The following is a 26,638-nucleotide window of genomic DNA, read 5'->3' as shown; positions in this document are numbered from 1 at the left end:
AAAGCATCGATCCATCATCCATGGCGTGGAAATTCATGCGTTGGGCGACTACTCGAGAGAAAAGGCGAGAAATGGCGTCGAGGAAGTTTTCGGGGCCCTCGGCCGCCGGAACGCCGTTGGGGCGCTAGCCAGTTCAGGAACAAGCGGTTTCTCCGGAGGTTTTCCCGGGATTCCTCCGGGCGGGCGGCGGGCGCAATTATTCGCAAACTCACGCGGCAACTGCCACCAGCATCGCGCACTTACTCCATGCGGTACTAATTACACTAATCACCAGTTACTAAGAGCCCGCTAACAACTCCCGAACATCGGAACACGTTGACATTTAATGACCAACGTGAAAAACACACCAACAAGCGCTGAGCTAGACTCCAGACTTTGCTCCCTTAACCTCGCCCCTACGCCTATGAACGCGCCCGGTTCAGAGCCATCGACGAAAGTCCCCGTCGGAAGAAGAGACTAAAGTCTAGACGACCGGAGTGCTGGGCCGCTATTATAGCGTGTGGGCCCCCACCGGCAGCCTGTTGGGTCAGGGCCAGGGCCCATGGGTGATATTGCCCATGGAGAACAACAGCCTGCGCTACTACTCGAGTCCTGCGCGGTCCTTCTCGAGTCGAGTCTGCACAATGACCAGAGATCAGCGCTAGCCGTCCATTCTGTTCCCCGAACGGTCTTCTGGCGACGGGGGTCGAATGGGAACTGACGGGGAATAATAATAGGGCATGGGGGAAGGGGGGAGGGGGGAGGGACAAGGCTCAGTCTCGATCCTGGAGCAGGAAGTGCAGAGCGTACAAAAGTATGGAACCGAGGACGTTGTCACCTCGAGTCTCGAGTCTCTCGAGGATCCCCGTGCGCCCCCCTCTTCCCTGTATCCTATTCTGTTATGAATCCTCCTCTCCTCCCTCGGTTTCCGCTTTCACTGTTTGGTTTCCGGCATTTGGCTGTGGCGTCGCCTTATGAAATATCCATTCTTTCCAATCCCGAGTCAGTGGTCTCACTGTCGTATACCTCTGCTGCCACCGAGACACACGCACATAAATTACACAATACACGCGGACGCCATCGACGCCCTCTTGCTGCACGCCAGATCTGACATGATACGAAACAGCTCCCTTCCTCGATCCTGAGAAGAGATACCGGTGTTCTACTCCGCCGTACCGTTGCGTCTCGGTCATCGTTTCGTTTCGTTTCAATGTCCTCTCGTCGACGACACCCTCCACGATTCAATAAGTACCGACTGAGAACACCACCAACTCCACCACATCGCCAATTGGACACCCCTTAAGTTGATCGGTTTCCATCTTCTTCAATGCTCTGAATTCGGCTTCCCCCCCCGATTCAAAAGAACGGCCTGGGATATCCCGCCTGAACCGACGTTACGAATCGCCGTTTTGAAGCAACCCTAGAAGATTCCTAAATCTCGAGCTGGATCCAAAACACAAACAAGAATGGCGTATTACGCCATAAAACAAGACAAGCTAGGGGAGGGGAGGGCATCCGCGACCGCAACTCCAGATCCTCAGAACCAAGCGTCTCGAGACACAGATGCACCTCATAGATTCCACCCTTCTCAATCAGCCTTTCGTCTCAGCCGGCGTGTGCGGCCGCCTCCAATGCATTTCGCTCCTGAAGTCGAGCATGGCAGTCGAGTCCCTGCGGAGCCTAAGAAGTTGGATCGGCGAGCATCCAAAGGGGGATTGCGCGGAATTTTCACCAGGTCGAAAGCTCAGGCCGAAAATAATATTGTGTCGCCCGTCATGGAAGAACCTCCTCATGCTTCTGCGGTACCCGAGACACCAAGGAGCAATGTTCTTCGCAGTCTTTCCATCAAAAGGGCTCCTACTCCCGCATCTCAGGCGACCCCAACAACTCCAGCGAGGCCCACCCGCCCACCATCGCGGATGAGTTTGAGATCCAAGTCAGTAAAGCAGCCAAGAATACCGAACAAGCCGAGCCCCAAGTCCACGAAATCCTCATCCTCCTCCAGAGCTCCAAGCCGCACATCTCCCGCATGGGATCCTCCGCCCCTCTTTCAGGCATACCCGCAAAGTATCAAGCATGCCACATTGATAGCGTCGACTTTATCAGCAGACGCCATATTGCGCATGAATAACCAGAGGAGGAATAATAGCCTGAGGAACGAGATTGCCCAAATTCGACCCGGAACGGGTGGACGTGGTCAGAATGCTGCGGCGAAGAGAACAGAGAAGGCCACAACCAAACATCGGCGGCAACTTTCGGGTTCGATTTCGAAGGCAGATTGGACCCATAAGATCTTCGTTTTGGTGACATCTGGGTACCTGCTGCAGTATGCAGGAGAAGGGTCATTTGATCGGCTCCCCGAGAAAATGATTCAACTTGGCAAGGAGTCGGTAGCGTTTGCCAGTGACGCGATCCCGGGAAAGCACTGGGTTGTGCAAGTCTCGCAGGCAATGGACGCGGATGGCGCTCCTGCAGCCGATTCGAGATCCCTTCTGTCACGCTTGACATTTAGGGGTGCAGATTACCGACGAACAGCTACCAGTTTCCTTCTGATTCTAAGTAGCGCGGAGCAGATGGATTCTTGGTTGGCCGTGCTTAGGAGAGAGGTTGAGGCTCTCGGTGGTAAGAAGCAAATCTCGGAGACAGGGAGACCAAAAGCAGACGACAAAGTCATGCAATTGAGAGCTCAACCCAGCCACAGATACTTGATCCAGAGGGACCCGGATCAATTTTCCAATCCGTCTTCCCCGCGTAGCCCATCTGGATATCCACCGTGGAGCGAGAGTCAACTTCAGGAAGGGTTGGATGACGGGGCTTCAGCTTTGGCAATACCCCAGATGGCATCTACCCGACCTTCTACGGAAAATAATTCTGCCACCAATAGTGTTGCATCCCATGATGGACAACAGCTTGAGGGTTTAAGAGACAGTGCGAACCGGCTGTCGTTTATGTCCTCTGGTCAACGGACCTTGATAACGTCACAAGGATCATCTATAACAAATTCGCCCACTAGGGAGAGTTGCTCAACATTGGATGATTTCCCACAAAAGATTTCGCTCGAGGACTCACGGCTGAGACCAAACGCATCGGCCATAAATGAACGTCGACGATCTATGCAGACCACGCCCATCCCTACTCTTGAAGCACACACACCCAGAAATTTCCGCCATTCTACCTATGGTGGTCCTACTCGCCCAGCTCGTTCTCCTATTGCCCCAAATTTCAGCACACCAAATCCCTCGAACAAGAAATACCCCACTAGAGGCCCTCCTCTCAGCAAAGGTCCCGGAGGAGATGCTAGGAGTATTCCCCATATTGTAACGTCTACACCACCAAGCAAGATACGCCAATCGATGATTCAGAGCAAAGGAAAAGGCTTGCCTGCTCTACCCCTTAACAGGCAGTCATTGCCTCGTGTTAGAGACTCGGCGGCCCTGCTAACGCCCGTTGAACCATCTGTCGAGTATGTACATGGAATTGAGCCTCCATGGGATGACAACAACGCTCGGTCTTCTAGGCCAAACACAGCATCTCTAGAAACTGGTATGCCTGAGCGCAGGTCTAGTCTAATGCTTATTGATCCCTCGGATACAGCCATGAGCAACTTTCGATTCCCCCAACCGGATCCAGATGTGCCATTTAGTGATACTGTTCCCGAGAAGATTACCGAAACATCTATCACACCCGCTCTACCACCGACACCACCCGCGGTCAGCCCTCTATTAGCATCACTGCCCATCTCTTCAAATCGCCGCAAGGAGCATGTGGCAAAGCCAGAGTTGGGAAAGGTGCCCTTGAGCTCACCTGTGCGTGCGAAAAGCGCAATACCAAAACTGCGTCGTCCCGTGAGCATGCAAATACGAAGCTCGTCGAACTCAGCTATGAACTCGACTCGTCCCATTGCTAGGCCCTCGCGATCTGCGCTACTGCTTTCCCCGCCAAGCCACGATGCTGCCGCTGAAACCATTTCGGCCTCGAGCTCAACTCCTAAGCAAGATATAAAATCTCCCGCATTCGCCTCAGCTCCAATACCGGCTTTGCAACAGCTTCACTCGGAGGATGATCCAAAGAGCTTGGCCAGCAGGAAGAGTATGCCATTGCTAGCGACTGGACCACCTCCAGCGCCGCCGCCAGATTGTGCATTGCCTCCCTTGCCGCCGCCGGGCGCGGGATTGAAACCAGTCTCGAAAATCCCGGTGCAGGCGTAAATGCACATCCTCCCTCACAATCTTTTAAATATCTACACGGATACATTTTCTTATTGCTTAATTCCGACGATACGTTGAGATGATATACCTCGAATGTTATAAACCACTTCTGGCTCAATTTTCCTTAATTCTAATCTGTACAATAACCTCATTTTTATATATAGAGAGAGGCACGAGCGAGCGATCGCGAAAGACGGAAGGGTGGATCGACCGAACCCCGAATGGTGCAAAACTATGCCCACTAACTGGCTACCACACATGCCACCCTTTCCTTTTTCGTATTACTGGTGCTGGCGGCGGGGCTTGAGTGGTGATTTTTTTAATGGCGAATGGCGAGCGAGATATGGCTGGGAGGGAAAATCCTTTTTTTTATTATATATATAAGGTAATTATTTATGACCAAAATAAGACTGGGCATAAGGTAGATAGATTATGAGAGCGAGAGTAAATGAAATCAAAATATAATGATATTATTCAAAAATGATTTTTTGGCAGAGATTGTCGCTGTAGATGTGTGAAGGAGATGTAATGTACTATTTCGTCTGATAATTCCAGGCTATAACCGGAGGTGCATGGTTTAACACAGAGGGGAGTCCTTTGATAATCATAGAGTTTACATAGGCCGGCATTAATAGACTCTGTTGAATTTGATTGGGTCATATGGAGATAAGGGAGCCTTGATATTCTGGTTTGTACACTTGCTTCGCGTTAAGAGAGCTTATGCATGTTTGATACCTAGAGGTAGTAATCACAAGGCACAAGTAAACAACGGATGCAATAATCCTTTTTTTTGGTACCAATAGGAGAGACGGCAAGCTATGATTTATCATTATGTTACAGAGCAGGAAAATACTAGTTCTTTTTAATTCCCCAGCGCCCCAACCCTAGGCCCTGTCCCCTGCAAGCACAAGTAAAGTAGATGCAAGAAACACCGTCCAAATACCACCGTTTCTTAATCCTCGTCAAAAACCTCCTCCACTCGTGGAGATAGATTTCTTTGCTGTGGCGTTGAGGTGGCCATTTGAGGAGCTGCGGATGAGGTGGTTGCTGTTGCAGGTGCTGGTTGTCCAGTCATTGCCGCCATTGCAGCGCCTGCGTTGGCAGAGCCAGATTGCTTGGACTTCTTCTTTTTCTTCTTCTCCTGTAGCAAAGTCATGTTAGTGCAGGTCCGTTAAGTATTGCATATATTGGAACAGTGGACATACCTCTTGCCAGCCCCAAAGAGGTCTAAAACTATCAAAGAAGCCCACATCCTCAAATAGATTTGGATACAGCCATAATCCAGGAGGGACAGCGAACATGGTAATCCCAAAGAGTATGAGTCTGAAAATCGACATTGCGAAGAACAGACCAATCAAGCCAAGCATACCCATACTCAAATACCATACACCAAGACGCATCTTCATTGGCCAGAGAGGGAATAGCACAACCGCGAAGATGATAGCTAGGGCTCCGACGGCATATAGTTTCTGCTTGATCTGCGCCCCCTCGTACAGCCAGACAAAATGTAGATCTTCGCGGCATTCTTGCTGTTGCTCGATCCGGACCGTCCAGAGACCTTTCACACGCTTAGTCTTGTGCGCTCCAGGGGCGTGGTCATGGCCTTCGTGGGGATCAATTTTAGTGACGCGGAGGGCGAGAAGCGAGAGCGGAAGCAGCTTGAAGCAGTTTTCCAGCGAGGCTTGGTCAGTGATTTCGGGGAGGAGGGCGTTCTTCTTGCGGGCTTTCTCGTAGGCTGGGGATTTCAGTGCGCGGAGGGCACGCTTAACTACATTGTTGTTAGGATACTATTTCACTCACTTACTGGAAACGGAGAGACTTGCCTTTGAACATGTCCTTGCGCTGACCATTCAGGATACATGTTCTCGTCTTCAAATCTTGGCTTTTCAGGAACTTTGCTACCGCAATGGCGGCGGGGTTTGGAGGGCCTGGGGTTATGGGCTGTGGCTGCCCTTGTTGTTGCTGCTGCTGTTGTGCTTGACCTTCTTGGGCAGCTTGTTGCTGAGCCTGCTGCTGTGCCATGGCTTGTTCCTTTAGTTTCTGGACAAATTGAGGGACTGTCATTCCGTGCTTTTCCGCATCGATAGCTAACTGTCTTTGCATCGCAGCAATCTGTTCCGGGGTTGGCTGCTGGCCGGGCTGCAAATGGAAAGGGTTTTGCCCCGGTGGGGGCCCTTGGCTTGCCATTGTGAGAGACTATGTTGCTGGCGGTTACCGTTATCAGAGTCGAGGAATGTTGGGGTGGAACCTTAATGGTGGCTTCTTTGTGGTTGAGAAGTCAAGGTTGTGAGAAGGAAGAGGGAGACCTGTTCAGATGGAGAGAACGGAATATTGTTCGCGAAACGTGTCCGGGCGTTGTCCTCAGCCGTCATATTGCAGGGAAGAGGGGTGCCACAGTGGCTGGATACCGGTGGCTGGTGGTAGCCAACTGTGGCTAGTGCGTTTGCTTTAATAATTAACTCCGCGTCATGTAAATAAACTCCCGACGATCCACCTGCTTTGGCAAAATATTCGACCTCTCCTCGTCAATCTAATGCCTTTCCACTCCTTTCATTGATGTCCATCTAGCATTCTTGGGGCTGGCAACGGCAGGGAGATTGTCACGTTTGTTTTATTAGACATGAACAAGCCCGACGAGCTGTGATTCGGACTTGGTCCTACATTCCTCAATGTTCCCGCATCCCGGTTGCTCCGATGTTCCCTCTCTACCCATATCCTTAACGACTTCAATTATGGACAATGAGCGAGACCTACTCTCCAGATCCAGGGGCTGTGCCTCAATCTCCCTATGGAACGGTTTTCCTTGTAAGATACCACCACACGTAGAACCTGAATACTGGTATTCCTTCTGGTCTAGTAATATTGCTAACATAACCCCTAGTCACAGAGAGATCTGGGTCTCAGAATACCTATTAATTATGTTACATCTCCGGGGGTATCCCTCACCGCTGCCTGTTTCTCTGATATGAAATACGTGGACGATGATTTTAATGATTGTTTCTCAAACCTCCTTGCCGTTGGCTTCCGCCGTTTTGAGATAGACCTGTACTGGGACCAAGGCAGCGGCATGTGGTCACTTTGCCCTGTGGCTACATCAAGCTCTATTCAACAACGCGCCCTGGTTTCACATACTCCGTTGACTGTATTTTCGGCCTCTCTTACAGCACCGACTTTGGCTATTGAGCAGACCTTATCACCAAGCTCAGTGTTAAACGCAAGACAAGTTACAACTACCAATCCCAGCTCGCCATTTCCTGCCACATCTATGATTTCGGAGCCGTCTACAACCTCTCTTGGTGATACCTCATCAAGTTCCGCCAGTCTTCCAAACAACCCGAGCGCATCACTAATTTCTGCTGGACGTTATGTTTGTACAACATCTATCGATATCTCTGTCTTCATACATCAATTACTTGATTATTTTCAACAATCACAAAACACTTTGGATGCCCATCTTCTATATGTCTTTCTTAATATGCACGCCGCCCTTTCGAACACCGCACAGCCGCAGAGTGCTCCAACCACGACCTCTCTGCCAGATTCATCCAACCTTCTTGGAAATCATTTCTCCGGCAATTTATCTGCGTTTCTCTATACGCCGAACGATCTCAGATTGGACCGAGCCAACCTCAATGATTCGTGGTACACTGTCACAGAAAGATACCGCCCAATTGAAGATTATTACTCGGTCACAAAAGGCGAACACGATATTGTTTCAACCGAGGATGGGTGGCCATCAGAGGGTTTCGTCGAATTCTCCAGGGGCAAACGTTTATTGCTAGGATGGGGGACTGTGGATGCAGAGATGGCGGGGTATGATTTGGGGAATGACTCGAAAACTATTTTTGCCAAAGACTATATTCAAAATATCCGGACGGACTTCGCTGCGAATAGCTCAGGTGGTCCAACGATCGGTTGCTTCCTACAAAGTACTGATGATCTATCTCAGGTCAACTCTTCATGGGCTGCCGCCACAATACCACCTAGCGACTATCCCACGGCAACCTCAGGAGATATTACACCTCTCCTTACCCTCGCCACCAACACAACCAACTGCGGCATATCTCCCATATTGAACCTTACATTATTAAACAGCACGGCGCATGAAAACTACCGCCCCTATCAGAGTTTCTCCTACGCCACGATCTGGAGCTGGGCGCCTGGCGAACCGAAAAACTACACTTCCAGTGGCTCAACAGCTGGCTCTATGTTTCGTTGCGCGACCGTTAATCCTAATCTTGCAGGTCGCTGGGTAGTGGCAGACTGCTCACAGGAATACTACGCTGCTTGCCGCTCTAAGAACCATTCATACAACTGGACCATCTCAGACAACCCTACCTCCTACTACTCCGCTTTAGAGGCCTGTCCAGCTGATTATGTGTTCTCACCCCCGAGGACAGCTCTGGAAAACAGCTACCTGAACCAGGCAGTGCGAAAAACTGCTCGGGATTATGGCAATCACGGGATATGGGTTGATTTCAACTGTTTGGAAGTACAGGGTTGCTGGAGTACAGGAGGTGAGAATGCCACCTGCGTATATAGCGACTTTTCTTCCGAAAATCCATACTTAAGGAAGAAGTATATTTTAGTAAGCACACCCCCCTTTAAGGCAAAACAATCGTTGTATTAATAAATACTTCTACTTAGGTTGCCACTATTGCGACGGTTATCGTTTTGGTTATCACGGCTTTAACCATCTTTGTGAAAGCTGTCGGGAATAGAAAATCGAGGAGAAGGAGTAAGAAGAGAATAGATAATGGTCTTGTATATGAAGGTGTACCATCATAAGGTTGAACTTTTTGAATTCCTATATGTATTTATTTTGAGATGGATTATGTACTTGCGAATCTTTGTAATATGTGTAGGATTAGAAAATAATTGCTATGATGCTGGATATATGAACATGGAAACAGAGTAACCATACCCTAGCATGACTTAATGGTTCCAAAAGCAATAATCATCACGCCTCTAAAAGGCCCCCTATATGTTTTATTTTGCTACGCTCTAAAATGTCTCAAATCGTTTATATAATCCAAAAAATAGGATCATTTTCTGAGAGGACCTTTGAGAAATTCTTGCTACACTCTTTCCCAACGTCATAGAGTGTCCGAGTAATGGAATAATGGTCAATGGATTTTTATTATCCGGACTGTGGTCGCTAAATACTCTACATACCCCCAGCAGTCTATATTAAAATGAATACTTTTCGAATCGTCAGCTGGCCAGACTCAAGTTAATTTAGGCTCCCAAGGCCCCCCGGATGAACGCCTAGTTAGCAGCCTCCCTCTGTCTCTTGACAATGTAATACATAATCAGGTTCTTCGGATCGTCCTTAACACCGCCCATGGCGCCCCAGAATTTGTCTTCTCCGACCCTAGAATGTACTGTGACACAGAGTTGCACGGCATCCAAACGTACCCCACTTTCAGTGCTGTCTATACACCTTGTTGTGAGTTTGCAGATGTTATCCACCTCCTCATCACTCAGCATGAATTCCGTCTGGGCATCAAGTAGCTGTTTAAGGACGTGCAAGCCCATGCTTAAGCTCCTGCAGCCTTCCACGGTCATCTGCTCATTCTGGAGCCGTTCGATGATACTCTTCGTGGTTTGCTTTGGTTCAGCAAGAGTGACGAGCTCATCTGCAAGAAGCTCAAGACCGCTGACGATGTGTGTGCGAGAGTCATAGCAGCTACGCGTTGTGAAGAGAGAGCCCAGGCCCTTGGCAACATGAGGTCGGAACGCGCCACGCTCTTTTTTGTACATGAGTTTTATCGTTGCCAAGATTTGTGCCTTGACATCCTGGGCTCTCTCGGGAGCAAGAGTCGCTAGGGGATCTTCGAGGTACTCGAAAAGGCCGGATAGCAGGACATTGAACTTATCATCTAACCACGCCGCTTTGTCCTCCCTGATCATGGTCTGAAGCTTACGGAAACCATGGACATCAAGCGACTTTCCTTTAATTCTGGTAATGCCACTGTCGAGTAGCCGTGAACTTTGCTTAAGCCGTTCTGGAGACATCGGTGGTGGTTTTGGAGACTCATTGTCATTCGATCCATTCCCAAGCAAATTCGAAACATCTTCATTGACTGCAACCTCCTCCAGCACCGGCGCTGTAATTATTGGTCGAGGAGTCGTCTGGTCGTCTGTGCTAGAGAAAGGATCTTCGTAGACTTGCAAAGGTGGCTTCGGGATCGCTGTATCTTCATCACCCGACGACTCGATCACTTGTGTTACAGTAGCAGCTACTGGCTCCTTGTGGACCGCCAGAGTAGGGACCAACATGGTGAACTCTTCGTCAGCTCTTGATGGACTCGATCCCATCGTTTTGCTGGCTGTAAGCTTTGGCTTTGGCTTTGGCGGGCTTGTGCGAGGTGACGGAGCAACTCTGTTGATCGTACTTTTCACTGGACTTGCGTGGCTGGAATGAGAGGCATGACTAGATTGACTTGTATTTGGTCTCGGGATTGGGCGCCTCTGCGGACTATTACTGCTGACACTTGGTGCTCTTGCTTTTGATACCCTGGTAGCTGGTGGGCTTGTGCTGAGGTCGCTATTGCTAGAGGCATGGGCAGGACGTCTAACAGAATATGGTCCAGCGGTGGCAGGTCTTGCAATAAGCTCTGGACGGGCGCCAGGGCGTAACTTCGTAGGACGCATGGGTGCCACGGACAGACCGCCATGGGATACTTTGCTCGATTCTTGCTTCTTCACTCTTGATGTCGCTGCATCCGAAACATTCGAGCTTGTCGACGAGGACGAGACAGTTCGCACAGGGGAAAAGGTTGACATTGCAGAGCCGGGCCGCGCGGGTAGCTTTCTGTTAGCCATCGCAGCTTTCTTCTGCGCAAGCATAGTTTCCCTTAAAGACGGCTTGGGCGGCCCAGTTGTACTCTTAGAAAACCCAAGGCCTGGTCGGGGATTCGTATTTTCAACCTTTTTAGGAGAATTGGGGTTATCTGGGGCATTTTCTAACAGCTTCCGGTGAGATGGCTCTAGGCCTGCCATGATACTGGAGTTAATGTTAGCCTGAGTTTTTATGAAAGTAGATGTTAGCCTTACGTTTCTGCTCTAGAAGGCCACATTAGTGCAGAAACCCAATATGTCGATCTCATGTTTTCCCGCACACCCGGATTTGCATCTCTAAGGCCCTTGTTGATACACTTTTCGATTAAATCAAGACCTCCAGCATTTTCGAGGTGGCTCTTGTGATGCATTTCCTTCCTCAATAAAGTCTTCAGCCAGCCACTCGCATAGACTCGTGGTTGAAAGTTTTTATCTTGACAGGCTAGCCATATGTGTTGCAGGATTCGTACGTTGTATGAAACATTACTGAGGATAATATCAACGGTAACATTGCCTTGTTGAGAGCTGATCTTCTTCGTTCCTCCACACAACTTGATCAGATTTTGGAGCAGAATTTCGACCATCGGATCCAGTCCCGGGCCAACAGTCCTGGTTATCTCCTGAATTACGCTACAGCCTTCTTTCGAAAGACTGGTTCGCAAGGAGTTTACCGCTTTCAAAATGCCATCCAACAGGCCCTTGATACCAGCAAGGAAAGCTTCCCGAAAATCGCTAGGCGCGTTACCGGCATTCAAGCGGCGTATTTTTGTGCAGCTTTCTTCTCGCTTGGACCAATTTGCCTCCGATTCTTTCCCCTCAAAGTATTGGTGCATCTGCTTGAAAGTATCATCTAGCTCCCTCTGAGTATTCACATACGACGGATCAACGTGTTCCACTTTCGCTTCTATCGCTGGTGTCGACGGCCTGAGAGTAGCGGTGGAGGAGACACTGTTGGCCAAGGCCGGCGGTGGAGGAGCCTCAAGGGCTTCGGGTTCTGCTGGCTCTATAGGCCCTCCTGGGGCTAGATGAGCCACGATGGCTGATACTATTGTGGGACGGACATTAAAATTCTTTAGTTGTTTCTTCAGGTCGGATTTAGCAGCATTTGGCGCGTTTCTTTTTCTATTGTCAGTACTTGATAGTGGGTTGTTTCTGCAAACTTACTCGAAAAGAACGATCACTGAGTTTCTAGTCGCATCCCTAACCATACCATCCGCATCCTCGAGAAGCTCCATAAGTGTTGAGACGTAACCCTTGAATGGCATTCCATTTTCTTGGTGCATCTAAACAGATCATATGTAAGCATTTGGAACGGGGCCTTTCGAAAGAGCTTGGCTGAAGCTACCTGAACAATCCAGCTCAGTGAGGACTCCTTCATTCTTGGGTTCTTGCCCACAAGCCCAACATTCTTGATGATCCTCTCCACGTCCACAGGTGCCTCCTTCCAGAACGTAGTTAGACATCCCGTTGCAATTGCCCTGTATTTTTCCTTCTGGTCACCCATCTTTTCAACCACTAGGGGTAAGGTTCGACCGGCCTCCTTCGCAAGATATTTTGGTTCTTGGCGAGATAATCGGGTTAGGAGGTGGTTTAAGGTGGAGAGCCCAGCACTGGCAATCGCAGCATGTTGCGATTTCATCACCGTCCGTGTAGCTTCGAAGACTGGTAGTATGCATAGCTCTGGCACATTGTGTTGCTTAATGCTAGATTTGACATTGTTGATTTGAAGAACTTTGGCGTCAATGGAAGCATCGGTTCGTAGTATTTCTTGGAGGTTCGCAACCTGCTCCTCGGTGATCTTTTCGGCCATTTTGAGGTTGGTTCCTGTGTTGATGTGTTCTAGGGGGTCGGTTGTCAGTAAAGTGCCCGCCAAACGCTGTTGACGGAGTGCTTGAAGTTGATAAATTATGGCCCATCCCAGTCCACTCATGGGGGCAGGGACTCGAAGTTTAGATACGGAATCAGAAGGAATACTCACAGGAAAGACTGCACAGCAGACAGAAGTTGACAATTCAGTCGCGCATCAAAACATTGAGGAGTTTGGAGCAACCGCGATACGCTAGGCCTGGGTAGTACGTAGTTCGTTCCCGCAACCCGGGCAACCCCTGACTTAGCGCACGTGCCGGCGCGGGATACGCCCCGCTGGAGCTGTAAACTGCGAACCAGAGAGTATCAGTACGTGGGCTTCGGACATATCTGACACGCAGCAACTTCCATCTCGCACATCATGGTCATGGATGCCCTTCTACGCCTTGTTGCACATTCTTCCGGTCTGCTGTGATTGTTTCTTTGCCATACGAATATATATACTAGACGTGTATATGCCATAAGGAATAATCCCCGTGCTCTTTAACGCCTTCAACCTTGACGGCCATGCCAGAAGTCCCAAGATCAACTCCACTACCTACCCTGGTATTGATGCCTCCGCAATCGCACCGCAATATGGCTCCAGCTCCTCCCTCGCCCAAAGAAACACCAGCGCCTGAGAAACGGCCATCTCACCAGTTCCCGCTGCCTAAGTTGCGCCTGGAGATCCGTGATCTCCATCATGGCGGATCTCAAGCATTCCTCACCGCCGTGACCGCCAGCGACGCCCTTCGGAAGTCAGCCCAGGATGTACTGTCTCTGTTATACCAGTCTCCAAATTCGCCTACAACCACGGTTCCTCCAACACGATCGGTGACCTTGATTCTACGCTCCATGCCAGGTGTCGCCTATACTACTGGCAGCGACCTGGACGCCGACCATAAAGAAATACATTTCTCTCTCGACTACATCCACTCCTCTATTTCTCCTTCACGCAAGACCGAAGAGATTATGGGAGTTCTCACACACGAAATGGTCCATTGCTACCAATATAATGGTTTCGGGACGTGCCCTGGGGGGCTTGTTGAGGGAATCGCCGACTGGGTACGATTAAACGCAGATCTGAGTCCTCCCCATTGGAAAAGGGAAGCCAGTGGCAAATGGGACGCCGGTTACCAGCATACCGGCTATTTCCTTGAATATCTAGAGCAAAGATTTGGAACCGGCCTCGTTCGGAGGATGAACGAGAAATTGCGCATCGAGCGATATGAGGAAAAGAGATTTTGGACAGAGTTATGCGGGCGCCCCGCGGATCAATTATGGGCAGATTATGGGGAAGCGATTCAGAAGGACACAAAAAAGGCTGATGAGGATGAGTGTGTACTTGTGGAGCGAGAGGACGCCGCTACTCCAAAAAGCGGCTAAGTCGCTAACAACACCGCAGATTAAAGTAGGAGGCTGCATGACTGCAGCCAGATCCCAAGTGGTGAGCAGACTAATCACTTCCTATGGAAAGTCTATACTTTTAAGAAAACGATGGTAACGGTTCCCTTTATGTTTTCAGGGCTACCTAGCTGCAAATGACGGAGGCTTGGGGTACATTAGCGAGGAGTAACGGGGCGTATCGCTGCATCATATCAGTTAACAGATGCTAAGTTCTTTGCATTTTAGATCTTGGGCACTGCAAGGTAGAATCAAATTTTCTACCAGCTATTTCTCACAACCGTTATTTTCATTTCCTCCGAAGCAAATGCGCCGTTTCCAAGTCCAGAGCCAGAGACTCTTTCAAACTCCATCAAAACCCCTTCATATAACTCCATCATATCCATTCGTCGCTTGGCAACAGTCTATTGCTTTCCCTCATCTCCAAGAATTTGGCGGATCAGCTCTGGGGGCTCTTTACTGAAGACGCCGTTGAACTGTCGGCGCTAGGCTTGGACGTTGAACCTGCAACAGATGCACTGTGCATGATGTTAGTAGTTGCTAGGGATGTGGACTAGAAGAAGGACACTGACCGAGCTTCCCTATGTTGAAGCACTGCCTTATATTTCACGCCACCAGTCTGGAGTTGGAAGGTAATGCCTCTGCCTCTTTGCATTACTTCGTAGATCTGCTCATCGAAATTTTGTGGGGAAGGCATATTGTCTCGGTCGATCTCGGATCCTCCGGTTCGTGTCGGTTGAAAAATGGTATACCGGGGATTCTCCTGAGCAGATCGTGGACTGGCAGTGGGTTTTGGGGATGAAAAGATGGGGGATCTGGGGTAGTATATATATATCCCTCAACGAGCGGCGACCATTTTGCACCGGATGCCCAGATCCGATCTTGCGAAATTACGAAGCATCTTTGAACCAGGTCAAACCCAGACAAATCAGCCCGATCTCCGGGACTCCGGTATCTAAGATACAGCAATAACAAGATCAAGATAGGAGCATCCCCGTTATATCCGGGCCGTCGTTCATCCCCTGACAACGCTACGATGGATGAACTTACGGAGTAGCCATCTTGAGAACAGTGACAGCTGTATCGGGACCGACTAGGCCGTTTTCCCGCTCTTCCAACAGCAAGTATCAGTTGCTGGCGGAGCGAGTCATGGAACAATCGGCACGGCAAATTCCTAGTCCTCCAAGTAGATTCTTTATTCGAAGGATTTTCGACTGATCAGCGGGTGGCGTTTCGGAAGTCGTTTGGAATGCTACAGTAGTATGAGGATGAGCTAGCATAACCTTTTCATGAACTTGTCGCAAGGCTGAGAAATCTCGATCCTGCATGTGGAACGGTGCTAGATAGGCACCCTAACAGAAGCTTGGTTCTCGGTTCCTGAGGCCTGTGATGTGATGTGATGTGATGTGATGCGCATCCGGTGTCATCCGGGTTGACCTTGATAGCTAACTTTATCTGCCTATGAAAGCCGCAAGTAAATTCCCTTTCAATGCTACTAGACTAGCTGAGTAAATCCATACGTAGTACTGTTCTGAGTTTCGCATTGCTAGGTGGTTTAGGAAAATGTGACAGCTTATAACGGTCGTTAGATGTACTTAGTTTCATCAAGAGAAGGCCATAACTCAGGCCTCAAGAATGACCTGACAATAAATATAACTGACTTTCCGACCAAATATTTGCCATATTTCCCCATATTTTTTGAAATGATCCTAGACTTGCTTGTCTTGTAGTTGCAATTACGCCTCCAAAAACAACCTGAGCCAGGCAGCCGCCATTGCTTGACGACACCACCTGCGAACTTACGAAGGACTACGTAGCCCCCACCGAATGAGGCTTGACCCGGGCCCATTATCCACCACTCCGTCACAGGTTCTTAAGGTCGTCGTAACCCCCACTGCAACCTTTCACCTCTGTCACCATTTCCCTTCTTTGCCGTTTCCCTCACCACTCCCAGATTGTCTGCAGTCGGCATTACAAAATGCCTGCGGTCGTGGTAAAAGGTCAGCCACAGCACCTATTGTATTTATGTAGACCCAGAAAACCCCATGCTATGTTACGAATTATCTGATTGGTTGGCGGAGGCAGAATCATGAGACCCTGCAAGGCAGGGTGGCGTGGGTTGACGATTGAGGCCGCGCAAGTGATCCCCGAGCCCTCAGACGCCATCATGAAGTTGCCTCCGTCACTCGATCACTGTTATAACCTCTCTCCTGAGCAGGTTCACTTTCCTTCCTTCTAAATCCTGTGATTGTTAGAGCCGAGTTCCAGCGTCTGTTTAAGTCTGCGCGAAATTATAAGAAATGCCTAATCCTCCGGTCGTTTCAGGTGCGATCATCGTCGTCAGTGTCGCCGTTGCCGTAAGTTCTTCCCAGCATTTCCTGTAATGTAGCTCTGCTAATTCCCGCAGGCTGCAATCGCCGTCTACGAATCCCAACAGGCACGTCAATTTGCTGAAGATGTCCGACGACGTGTAGCCGTCGCCCTGCACTCTCTGGGCGACGAGATCAACCCCGCACCTCGGGAGCCTCGATTCAACCGCCCAGAAGATGCAGAGGGTTTCATGGAGAGCACCGGCAATGCCATGCCGGGAGTCGAAGCAGATGAAGAATCCCGAAGACGCCAGCGCGAGGAGTTGATGTATTGGAATGCGGAAAAGATAGAGAGGGAGCGGAGGCTTGCGGAAGCCAGGCCTGCCAGCAGAACCCGGGGATCGAGCTTCGATGATTTCTTGCAGGAGGACCATACGGCCGAGAAAGGAGCATATGTGTACAATACCGGCGCTGATGTCCACCAAGAATCAGACCAAGGGCTTCGAAACCGCGGTGTCAAAGGCCTCGATCGGGCAGCGATATACGCTAATCCTTTCGGTGACGAGCACCATGTCGACTTCGAGGAGCAACGGGCTATAGATGCCAGTCTGATGGCACCCGAAATGTCCGAGAGGCTGGAAGTTATGTCGGATCTTTACAATGCCAGCGAAGACCTCCGCCCCTCCCGTCAGGCACCGGCTACCATCGCCGAGCAGCTCATCGACATCTCTGAAGTTGTTCCTGATCCGCCTGTCCCAGATCCTTCTCTAGATATTGACACGAATTTCACCAACATGTCCGAGTATCCACGAGATGAATCCGCTTACGCTTCGATCCACGCCTGGGCCGATAACGCAAATAGCAGCTTCTATTCCCCACTACCTGTCACTCCCAGAGCTGCGTCTCCCCAACAAGAACAGTACCAGGCCTCCCCCGTCTCGCCTCTATTCAACGACCCTCCCATATCTGTCCCAGGTGATATGACGCCCACTACGGATTCTGCATCACTTGCAGGTTCTGGTCGCGAGGTCTGGGGGCCGCGGAGCGGTGCTACCAGCGAGGCTGACATCATGAGCGTTGATGGTGAGGGAATCAGCACCCCTGGGAGCTGGACCGAAGTTGGCAGTGTGGTCAGCGAGAATGATGTTCCAGTTCCAGTTGCGGTATCGCATCATTAGATTTTCTATTAGCCATCTCGAATCATTTGATTTAAATTTCTTGATTGGCGACCTGGTGTTTGGGCAGGTGTTGGTTGGTACAGGGGGAATACAATTGCTTGGAATAGGGGCTATGGAGGAAAACGGAGTACTCGCCGGCGCCATAGCCAGGTATATATAATTCATAGGAGAAACTTGGGTTTTGTTTTGGCGTTCGCATCAGCTATTCTCTTCAATTTAAAACCCCGGAAACGGTTGGTCCTTTCCACACCATAATAGTACCGCTGCTCCTGTCGCTCGAGTTTTCTTCGCTTCCTCCATAAGCCACATGCCGTTTTCATGTTCCACTTGCTGCAAGAGGCAGAGAAGAAACAGGAAACATCATGGCGAGATATTACAGCAGGCCCTACAAAAAATGAGAAAAGCTACTAGAAAGAAGTTTCTTGGGCTATCATCATAACTAGAGGAAATGGACTAGCCGTCTTCCTCTGTATCGGTGTTTAGGAGAGGAGAATATGAATCTCCATTTCTTGCTAGTACATTTCTAAAAGAAGTTTGGGCGAACTGGATTCCTAAGGGTTACGGATGTTCCTATGTCCAATAGTAAATAGGCCACTCACTCCACTATCTTGTTGGTCTAAGTAAGTCACGGGCACATATTAAACTCTACTCTATAAATGTGTATCCTACGCGACAAGCAATAGGATCTACACCCTACAAACATAGTTCAGCGCTTCCGCTTCTGTCCCCTCCCCAGCGTTTAATTTCTCCCTCTACTAATACCAGTATTCCCTAATACCAAGCCGGGAGGTCGTGTTAAATGCCTACATTTGTAGAGGCGGGCAGGCCTGCAAGAGGTCTCTTAAATATATATCTAGATTACTATTTTACTACATTGACGAAAAGAGCGCGCTCGCATCTGCTATCGAGACCAACACATACCAGCATTTCTGAAACACCAATTGTCAACCTAAGTCACAGATACGCCGATGAGGCTGCATAGTGCTGGAGTATTATGGTGCGATGCGAACGCTGATAACGTCCTTATTGATATAGAGGACAATGTAGATTATTGACTTCGATAGCGGTTATACACGTGGCTGGGACGATGGAGATAGACAACCAATGGACTGTGGAGGGGGGTTTGCATGGCCTGGTGAAAATTGAGCAGCTTATCTTCGCTGAGATGAAGTCTGAAGTCATCGGTACTTCATGGATGAGTTTATGGGGAAAGTAAACGTATCCGGCGAAGTATAGGTAATATAGGACTAGGTACGAGTATATGAATAGTATAAAAGGAACGTACGGCATATATATTCTTCTAGGTTATTGTAGTCTACATCACAGTGATGTTGAGATAGAAATTCCAAATCCTGCGAGACATCTGAAAGCTCATCATCCGTCTTAGTATCGTTGGTTCGGCAGTACGAAAGGGGAGCAACGTGACTGAGCCTCATAGTATATCTAGTTCTATTCCAGGAAGTCATTAGCAATGGGGATGGGGCGGGCCGTAGAGTGGCACCTCTCTGGGGGTTTTTTTTATTAGTTTGGACAACATAAGGTAGGTACCTATTGACGTCTAGTCCGCTAAAATAGTTCCTCTGTTACTCTCCTATAATTCGAGTTCCACGGCAATGACCACTCCGTAAATATACGAAATTTAATCACCTTCTCTATAGAAGCGGTGAGAGGCTGTACGCAGTTGCAAGTAGTAGTACGGGATATCGAAAGCAGGTGGGCATTTGAGACGTCCCGGGGGTGAAAGTGTAGGGCATTTGAGACGTTTTCTGGATCCCATATTCGTAAGGTTGCTGTTTTGGATTATGCAAGCTTACAGTTCCTTCCGTCTGTACTTCGTACCTGTACGAAGTACTCTGTAGGCTACGAGGCAAGTTGGGAAATCATATGCAGGGGTTGGGCCAGGAAGATTGGGCGAAGTAGATTGGGGACACATCGGGTACTACGAAGGACGTCGTACGTAGTGTACACTGGGTTTATTAGGTGATTTGCCAACATGTTGAGATGCGTCTGATATGTGCGAGAGAGGATGAGGATTGGCGTGTTTTGCATGGAGGTGTGTTTGGAGGCGCGGTGCTGCGTGTGGGAGTGTACAGCATCGCGGGTGTGAGGCTGGGAGCTGAGGCGTTTGCTATCGTAAGATTAGATGATTATGCTTATACTGCGTCCTGCGTAGCGATACCGAACATGAGATCGAGTGTTGCACGACGTGGTGGTGGTCGACGGGGTACAAACTTCAAGCTTCAAGCCTCCCAAGTACGAACGTCGTGGACACCGCCCCCAACAGCGATCAACCGATTCCCCAACAGCTGCGTGTTCAAACACACCGAACCTTGAACTCTAAAAGGGGCTTCCCCTCCGTAATCAGCATCTGGTTACAGGTTTCAGGGCCTTCTCCACCGGCCCATGCTACGGCCACGGCCGCGGCCACTGCCACTGCCTCTGACGGCTTGCGACGCGAATCTCGATTCTGGAACCGCAGTGGAAGCATCAAGCCTTCATCCGCAAAGGAGATCGTACAACCTGGCAGGATTAGGCGCCTGGTTGAGGGAGATCGTCAGGAACTAGATGTGACGTTCGTTTCGCAGTGCGGAGCATTGTGCCACAGACGATCTATGCGGGGAGTACCAGAGTGCCATTCGTTTAAAAGGGGGCCGTTGGTTTGTTTGTGGTTTGTGGATTTCGGTGGTGGAGGATGGGGAGGAGGCGCAGTGCCTCGTCAAGACGTGTTTAGAGAGTCGAAGAAAGAGTCTCAAGAGAAACAGTAAACAGTTTTGGCTGGCATGGCGTAGGTGAGGCTTAGAGAGATTTCGAGTTGCAGTACATGGGGACAACGCGGGGTGCTTGCTGGGAATGAATGGATGCGCTGGCAGCGACCGAGATGAGGGAGCCAAAACTTGAAAGTCGAAGTTGTACAGGTACAGAGTACCTACTTACTGTAGGTACTTCGCGCAAGCGTGTTTGTACTGTACTATGTAGTATGATTATATTGGTACTGTAATTACGAAATAGCTGTAAATATGATACGGATGATGGATCTCATTCAGCCCCTTGGCCCGCATGTATCTGAAACACTCTCACTGTCACTAGCACTACTGGTACTTTCGTAGTGCCCAGTACTTCGTACTACTCGGTCAAGCCTAGAGTCTGGAGTCGATTGTCTCCGTAGGGGTCCTGTCCTGTCCTCCTGCACCCAAGAATGGGGGGGGGGAAGAAACCAACCTTGGATACGGTACTTTAATAAGTTCGTGCAGCCGTGGTAATAATTGATGTTTGTGCTTCTATATGTGTTTGTGTTGTGTCTTGTCTTGTCTTGGCTTTGCCTGGCCCTGCTATTATTATTATTGTTGTTGGTGGTCGAGACAGGTCGCTCTCCGGGAATTGCCTGGTTCATCCAACCTGATCCGCGAGAGGATATTTGATTCGAGTAAGGTTCTGGCCCCCTGCTTAATCAGTACGAGTACCAAAATACTGCTCCTAATCCCAACCCGGCCGCGTACCTTATTTTAGCTACACCACTTACCACTCACCACTCAGTGACTTACTCGTACTCAAAACTCAAGTTGCGGTGCGAAGTAAGTGGCCTTTAAAAGATTACTGCTGTCAGATAACTCAAGTACCCGTGCTGCTCCTCCAGTACCCGGCGACTGATACAGGCTGACTGCACCATCTTGCTAAGCTGTCATCAAGTAATCAAAGTAAACCCACCATGATCCGTAGCACCTAAGCAAGTATCCGCCCTCTCCTCTTCCCAAAGGCACCAAATAGCCACCAAATAGTCCCCCCCAATTACTCCCCAGTTACTCCCCAATTACTCCCCAATTACTCTGTATCTCCCCCATATCCACGGCACTCCTGTGCAACTCCTCGCCACGCCACGCCACGCCACCAGGGGGAGAATCCGCGGCTTGGCTTGGCCTGGCCTTCAAGCTACCTGGAGTTAATCCAGCACCAACATCTCCTGGACTACGGACAGAGTCGCTATTAAATTCACTACTGTGTTGTTCCCCCGTACATAATTATTACTGTCTTTCAGCTCTTTCAGCTCTCTCCCACAGAAGACATAACAATACAGAAACACATCTGTACAGCATATCATCTGCTAAACCCGCCCAATTAACCCCCCCCGTTCTCCATTTCCGATTTCCCAGCGCCCACATCGCCCTCCTCCACATCTAACTGTACTCCACATCCACACCCACCACATCCACCAAAATCCACTTCCACATCCCCTAAATACCCATAGTCACATCCGCCGCGCCCCTGCAACTTGCGCACTCAATTCTCCTGCGACCGTGCGTGACGAGTTGCAACTGCAACATACCCTCCAAGTACACCTTGACCGCGCATCCCTTCCCCTTCCTCGTCGACAGCGACGACGATAGATCGCATCTCGCGTCTCATGATCTGACCCGATCGGCACCTCAAGTCGCAATCTTCGCGGAGGTCAGGACGAGCTGCTGCAGAGGTAGGCAGACACAGGCAGAGATAGGAGAGGGAGCAGGAGGACAGGCGGTCGTTTCGACGACCACACCCAACCCGACCCAACATGGAATCGCCGGCCGATTATATGGATTCTCCCATGGATGGTGATGATGTGGCATATCCGTGCAAAGGGTGTGGAGAGGTATGTCCAGCCCACCCGAACTCGCGACGCGGAATGGCCATGGAATGCTGACGAGCTTGGTATAGGTTCTGGAGGAAGGCAAGGCCTTCGAGCTTGGTAGGTGAACTTCGTTACTAGTCCCCGATTCACCACTCTTGAATTGATATCGCTTTTTTTTTTTGCTTTTGTCACCGCCCCCCTCAAGGTCGAGATCAATTAGAGCTGACCAGCACACAGCCGGCAACCGATGGCATCTGAATTGCTTCCGCTGCAACACCTGCGAGACGCTTCTCGACTCGGACGCGAACCTCCTCCTCCTCGGCGACGGCTCGCTGATATGCAACAATTGTACCTACAGCTGCAATGCGTGTGGGAATAAGATCGAGGACTTGGCTATCCTCACGGGCGACCAAGCATTCTGCGCGACCTGCTTCCGCTGCCGGAACTGCAAACGCAAGATCGAGAACCTACGATATGCCCGAACCTCCCAAGGCATTTTTTGCATGAGCTGCCACGAATCATTAATGGCGCGAAGAAGGAAGAAATCGAGAGCCGCGGCGAATGCCAAGAAAAAAGAAGATCAGTCTCCGATGCTGGTGGACAAATCTCTCCCGGCCCTCCCCTCCAATGCTGTTTTGCAGAACAACTTCCCACCCGATCGAGAAACGCCGAGTTCTCTCGACACAGACGCGCCGACTGAGCTCTCTCCCAGGCCTCGCCAAACTTACCAGAACGACTCCTCTTCAAGAAGTAGCTCCCGACGACCTCGCGATCACTCACCGGAACGCACACCGAGCGAGGGCCCCCACAAGGATGGCCTTACTCTGCCGACGACCACTTACCGCAACAATCGGCATTCTGCCATCTCTCAGGCTTCGGATGCCAATAACGGCGACGGGGAGAGCTTCTTTATACCACTCGCGCTCGACCCAAGCCCCGCGCCAGCCATCACCCCACGGTCCACCTCAGACACCTTGACAGACCCACCAAGGAGAACCAGGGAGGGTAAGGCCGGCGACAAAGATTATTTCAGTGTTAACAAAAGCAACGGGCGGTCTCAACATGAGGCCCAGAAAACCGCGGATGTAAATTCTTCTTCCTCAACACCCCATATCGCCTTTCAGGACAAAGGCCGCCAGCCTTCTGCAGATGAAACATCACAGATCAAAGAGAGCATACGCAAAGCCCAGGCAGGAGGCAAGGTGTCTGCGAGGAACTCTCCTGCCATTGGAAGTGACGATGTCCGGGTACAGCATGCCAACTCTTCCAAGAGCTCAAGTTCGAGCAGCAAGAACCCATCGTCCAGCGAGAAATTTAGATTGGGCGAAGTACCGAAGAACAAGAAGACTGGCACCCCCAGAAGGGGCTCGCAGCCAGACACCGAAGATATGTCCCCAGTCTCTACATCTAGTGGTGCTCAGCCTGCCTTACCACCGCGCAAGGATTCGACGATGAGTATCCCCAAGACAGAGTCACCCCATGTCCACCTCGGCACTGAGAGAGGTGGAACCCCTCGTTCGTCGCAAGAGTCTAGAACAAGAGATGATATAGGTTCAAGACCATCCATGGACTCGAATGCTTCATCTATTCCTGCCTCAAGATCTATCCCCCGTAAAGATCTCCCTCAAGGCATTGTGAAGAACGTTGTGAGTACTATGGGCTCTTCTTCTGGAGCGGAAACATCACCATCAACGGATTCCTCGTCAGATACTCCTGGTCACACCCCTACTCTCAATGGAAAGGCCATATCCGGACCTACGCTGTTGCAGTCTCCCATGGAAGAGGATCTCGAAATCCCAAGCCGTGCGCCTGCTCGTCCAGCTGGCCCAGCGCCAAAACTCAGCGACACCTACATGGCCCCCAGAGCTCCTCCAGCGCCCCCGGCAGGAATGCCGCATACACCAAAGGATTCCTTAAATGGTGCACCACCCTCTCCCAAGTTACCCCGGTGGAGTGCCGGTGGGGATTTCACCATGGATGAGGATATGGCTCGGATCTTGGGGGGGACCGATGAGGGCTCACAGTCGATACTTCGCCGTGTATCAAATGCTGTGCGCCATGGAAGAAATGCCAGTGAGGCAAGCAGCGCTGGTCGTCACGTAGGTCACGGTCGCAGCGTTAGCGAGACAACGGCCCGGACAGTAGCATCGCCACGATGGCCGAAAACACCCATTATGGAAGGCGTAAATACCAAAGATATTAGCAGCCCTATTTCGATTTCCTCCCCTACGCCGGGTGATGATCCTGCACTACTACGCAGGCAGCTCCGCAATTCTGAGCAAAGAGTTGCTGAGCTGGAGCGACAGTTTGCCAGTGAAAAGGATCTCAAGCAGTTGAATAGGAAGCTGGTTGAGAAGAGAAAGACCGTCTCGGTACTGGATTCGCAAACCGAAATTATGATCCGACAATTGGAGGTTCTGGCCGGTTATGTGGAGAAGGCCAAAGATTCTAAGCAACCTATCGACATTGCGGAGTTAGAAGAGTCATCCATCAAAGACTTTGTCCAGAAATTAGAGCGGCTCAAGCAAACCATGTCTGGGGCCGTGGAGGCTCTCTACGAAGAGCGCAACGAGCTTCTTGAGGAGAAGAATCAGATCGTGGCAGATCGCGACAGAGCTCTGGTGGAGTTTGAGCAGCTGTCCTCTAAGAACGCACAGCTTGCTGACATGAACAACGATCTAACACACCAAATTCAAGAACGATTCAAGGCTCAAAGTGGACACATGGAGAGTCCGCGGCCGCCAATGAATGGACTAGGAATTTATACACACCACAGCAAGGACAAGTCCACTATATCTATAGATGATGCAAGCCTTCGGCCATTGACCGGCACCACTGTGTTTAGCTCTGTCAATGCCTATCCACAAGCAATGGATCATGATCCTAATATGGAACCGGCCACCGTCCTGTCGGCTCCACATGTTGTGAACATTCGGAAGGGCCAGGCAAAGAAGTTCAACTGGAAGAGAGGTGGACAGACTGTGGCGAAGGGCGTCTCCAAGGGCTTCAAGGGTGCTTTTGGCTCGGTGCAACCTACCAACCAGCAGTGGCAAGGCCAGACTGGTGATAGTATTGGGATGCCGTACAACATGACAGTCACACCTCTAGACTCGGCTGGGGGCATGTCATCCGGTAGTCTTCCACGAACAGCCACTAACGACCCGTCGAGACAAGGATTTGGGCTATTCAAGAAAGGGAGCGCTATGCCAAAATCCATGTCAAATGGCAACATTGCAGCTGCAGAAGCCCCCTCAACTCTATTTGGATCTGACCTCGTCGAAAGAGCCGAGTATGAACGTCGCCAGATCCCAAGCGTGGTCACCCGATGCATTGAAGAGGTTGAGCTTCGAGGAATGGATATTGAAGGTATCTACAGGAAGACCGGTGGAAGTGGGCAAGTCAAGATGATTCAAGAGGGATTTGACAGAATGGAGGATTTCGATATATCCGATCCTGGACTGGATATCACTGCTGTGACCAGTGTTCTCAAGCAATACTTCCGCAGGCTACCCACACCTCTCTTGACTTTTGACGTCTATGATCGCGTTCTAGAATCAGCCTGTAAGCTTCTTCTTATGTCGTTTTTGGACTTGGCTAATATGATTTTAGCTATCGAGGATGACAAAGAGCGTTGTTCTCATCTTTGGAAGACATTCAATAGCCTTCCTCCCAAACATCGGGACTGCCTTGAATTCCTGATATTCCATCTTGCTCGTGTGGCTGTCAGAGAAAGTGAGAACTTGGTATGTTGTAATTCCTCGCTGCTCGCAGGGCTCGTAACTAACTCACTATAGATGACTCCCAAGAATCTTGCTGTTGTATTCGCGCCTACAATCATGCGCGATCACAGTCTGGAGCGTGAAATGACAGACATGCACGCAAAGAACAACGCCGTACAATTCATTATCGAGAACAGCCACGAAATCTTCGGCAACGCCTAAACCACCCCTCTCTACCTACCTAGGTAGCTATCACACTTGCACACGACTGTGTTTTTAGCCTTCTACGAAATGTACATCTCACCCATCCTAGCCAGAATTCGGCAGGCGTTGCGTTGGAATAGCGAGTTTGACTTTAATCCATTTTTCGGGCGTTTCCCCTTCCCACCCATTTCCTGCTGGTTTTGCGGGGTTTAGCTAGCTTTGTGCTTTTGACTTGATATCCCCCATTATTTGTTTTGCGGCGCCACCAAAGCGCGTTTATTAGCTTGAAAATTGTCGTGATGGACGAAACTTGGGTGAAAAGGAAATTCAATTATTCAATTCGTAT

General features: G+C 50.1%; 9 protein-coding genes across 9 annotated transcripts; 6 read left to right on the top strand and 3 right to left on the bottom strand.

Moving 5' to 3' along the window:
- Nucleotides 1-1,445: 1,445 nt before the first annotated feature.
- Nucleotides 1,446-4,187, top strand: BP5553_08015 (uncharacterized protein; the record flags this gene model as incomplete). The annotated part of the gene is made up of 1 exon (XM_032016638.1): nt 1,446-4,187. The coding sequence occupies one exon, from the start codon at nt 1,446-1,448 to the stop codon at nt 4,185-4,187; it is 2,742 nt and encodes a 913-aa protein (XP_031866929.1).
- Nucleotides 4,188-5,139: 952 nt separating this feature from the next.
- On the bottom strand, nt 5,140-6,374 carry BP5553_08014 (Uncharacterized protein; the record flags this gene model as incomplete). Its single annotated transcript, XM_032016637.1, has 3 exons — nt 5,140-5,328; nt 5,393-5,955; nt 6,035-6,374. The coding sequence occupies 3 exons, from the start codon at nt 6,372-6,374 to the stop codon at nt 5,140-5,142; spliced, it is 1,092 nt and encodes a 363-aa protein (XP_031866928.1).
- A 552-nt stretch (nt 6,375-6,926) lies between these two features.
- BP5553_08013 (Uncharacterized protein) lies at nt 6,927-8,975 on the top strand (the record flags this gene model as incomplete). The annotated part of the gene is made up of 3 exons (XM_032016636.1): nt 6,927-6,992; nt 7,069-8,775; nt 8,835-8,975. 3 exons carry the CDS (start codon nt 6,927-6,929, stop codon nt 8,973-8,975), a joined length of 1,914 nt encoding a protein of 637 aa, XP_031866927.1.
- Nucleotides 8,976-9,455: 480 nt separating this feature from the next.
- Nucleotides 9,456-12,960, bottom strand: BP5553_08012 (uncharacterized protein; the record flags this gene model as incomplete). The annotated part of the gene is made up of 4 exons (XM_032016635.1): nt 9,456-11,196; nt 11,247-12,146; nt 12,195-12,313; nt 12,376-12,960. 4 exons carry the CDS (start codon nt 12,958-12,960, stop codon nt 9,456-9,458), a joined length of 3,345 nt encoding a protein of 1,114 aa, XP_031866926.1.
- Nucleotides 12,961-13,472: 512 nt separating this feature from the next.
- On the top strand, nt 13,473-14,261 carry BP5553_08011 (Uncharacterized protein; the record flags this gene model as incomplete). Its single annotated transcript, XM_032016634.1, has 1 exon — nt 13,473-14,261. One exon carries the CDS (start codon nt 13,473-13,475, stop codon nt 14,259-14,261), a length of 789 nt encoding a protein of 262 aa, XP_031866925.1.
- A 457-nt stretch (nt 14,262-14,718) lies between these two features.
- On the bottom strand, nt 14,719-15,340 carry BP5553_08010 (uncharacterized protein; the record flags this gene model as incomplete). Its single annotated transcript, XM_032016633.1, has 3 exons — nt 14,719-14,797; nt 14,852-15,094; nt 15,330-15,340. 3 exons carry the CDS (start codon nt 15,338-15,340, stop codon nt 14,719-14,721), a joined length of 333 nt encoding a protein of 110 aa, XP_031866924.1.
- Nucleotides 15,341-16,579: 1,239 nt separating this feature from the next.
- BP5553_08009 (Uncharacterized protein) lies at nt 16,580-17,766 on the top strand (the record flags this gene model as incomplete). The annotated part of the gene is made up of 2 exons (XM_032016632.1): nt 16,580-16,636; nt 16,687-17,766. The coding sequence occupies 2 exons, from the start codon at nt 16,580-16,582 to the stop codon at nt 17,764-17,766; spliced, it is 1,137 nt and encodes a 378-aa protein (XP_031866923.1).
- Nucleotides 17,767-19,767: 2,001 nt separating this feature from the next.
- On the top strand, nt 19,768-20,531 carry BP5553_08008 (uncharacterized protein; the record flags this gene model as incomplete). The annotated part of the gene is made up of 2 exons (XM_032016631.1): nt 19,768-20,019; nt 20,073-20,531. 2 exons carry the CDS (start codon nt 19,768-19,770, stop codon nt 20,529-20,531), a joined length of 711 nt encoding a protein of 236 aa, XP_031866922.1.
- A 1,781-nt stretch (nt 20,532-22,312) lies between these two features.
- BP5553_08007 (uncharacterized protein) lies at nt 22,313-26,310 on the top strand (the record flags this gene model as incomplete). Its single annotated transcript, XM_032016630.1, has 5 exons — nt 22,313-22,390; nt 22,456-22,486; nt 22,607-25,930; nt 25,979-26,112; nt 26,164-26,310. 5 exons carry the CDS (start codon nt 22,313-22,315, stop codon nt 26,308-26,310), a joined length of 3,714 nt encoding a protein of 1,237 aa, XP_031866921.1.
- Nucleotides 26,311-26,638: the final 328 nt, after the last annotated feature.

Source organism: Venustampulla echinocandica (genome assembly GCF_003357145.1).
Source record: "Venustampulla echinocandica strain BP 5553 chromosome Unknown scaffold_7, whole genome shotgun sequence".
Taxonomy (NCBI): Eukaryota; Fungi; Ascomycota; class Leotiomycetes; order Helotiales; family Pleuroascaceae; genus Venustampulla; species Venustampulla echinocandica.
Note: the sequence above shows the minus strand (reverse complement) of the source record. Positions and strands in the feature narration are given on the sequence as shown.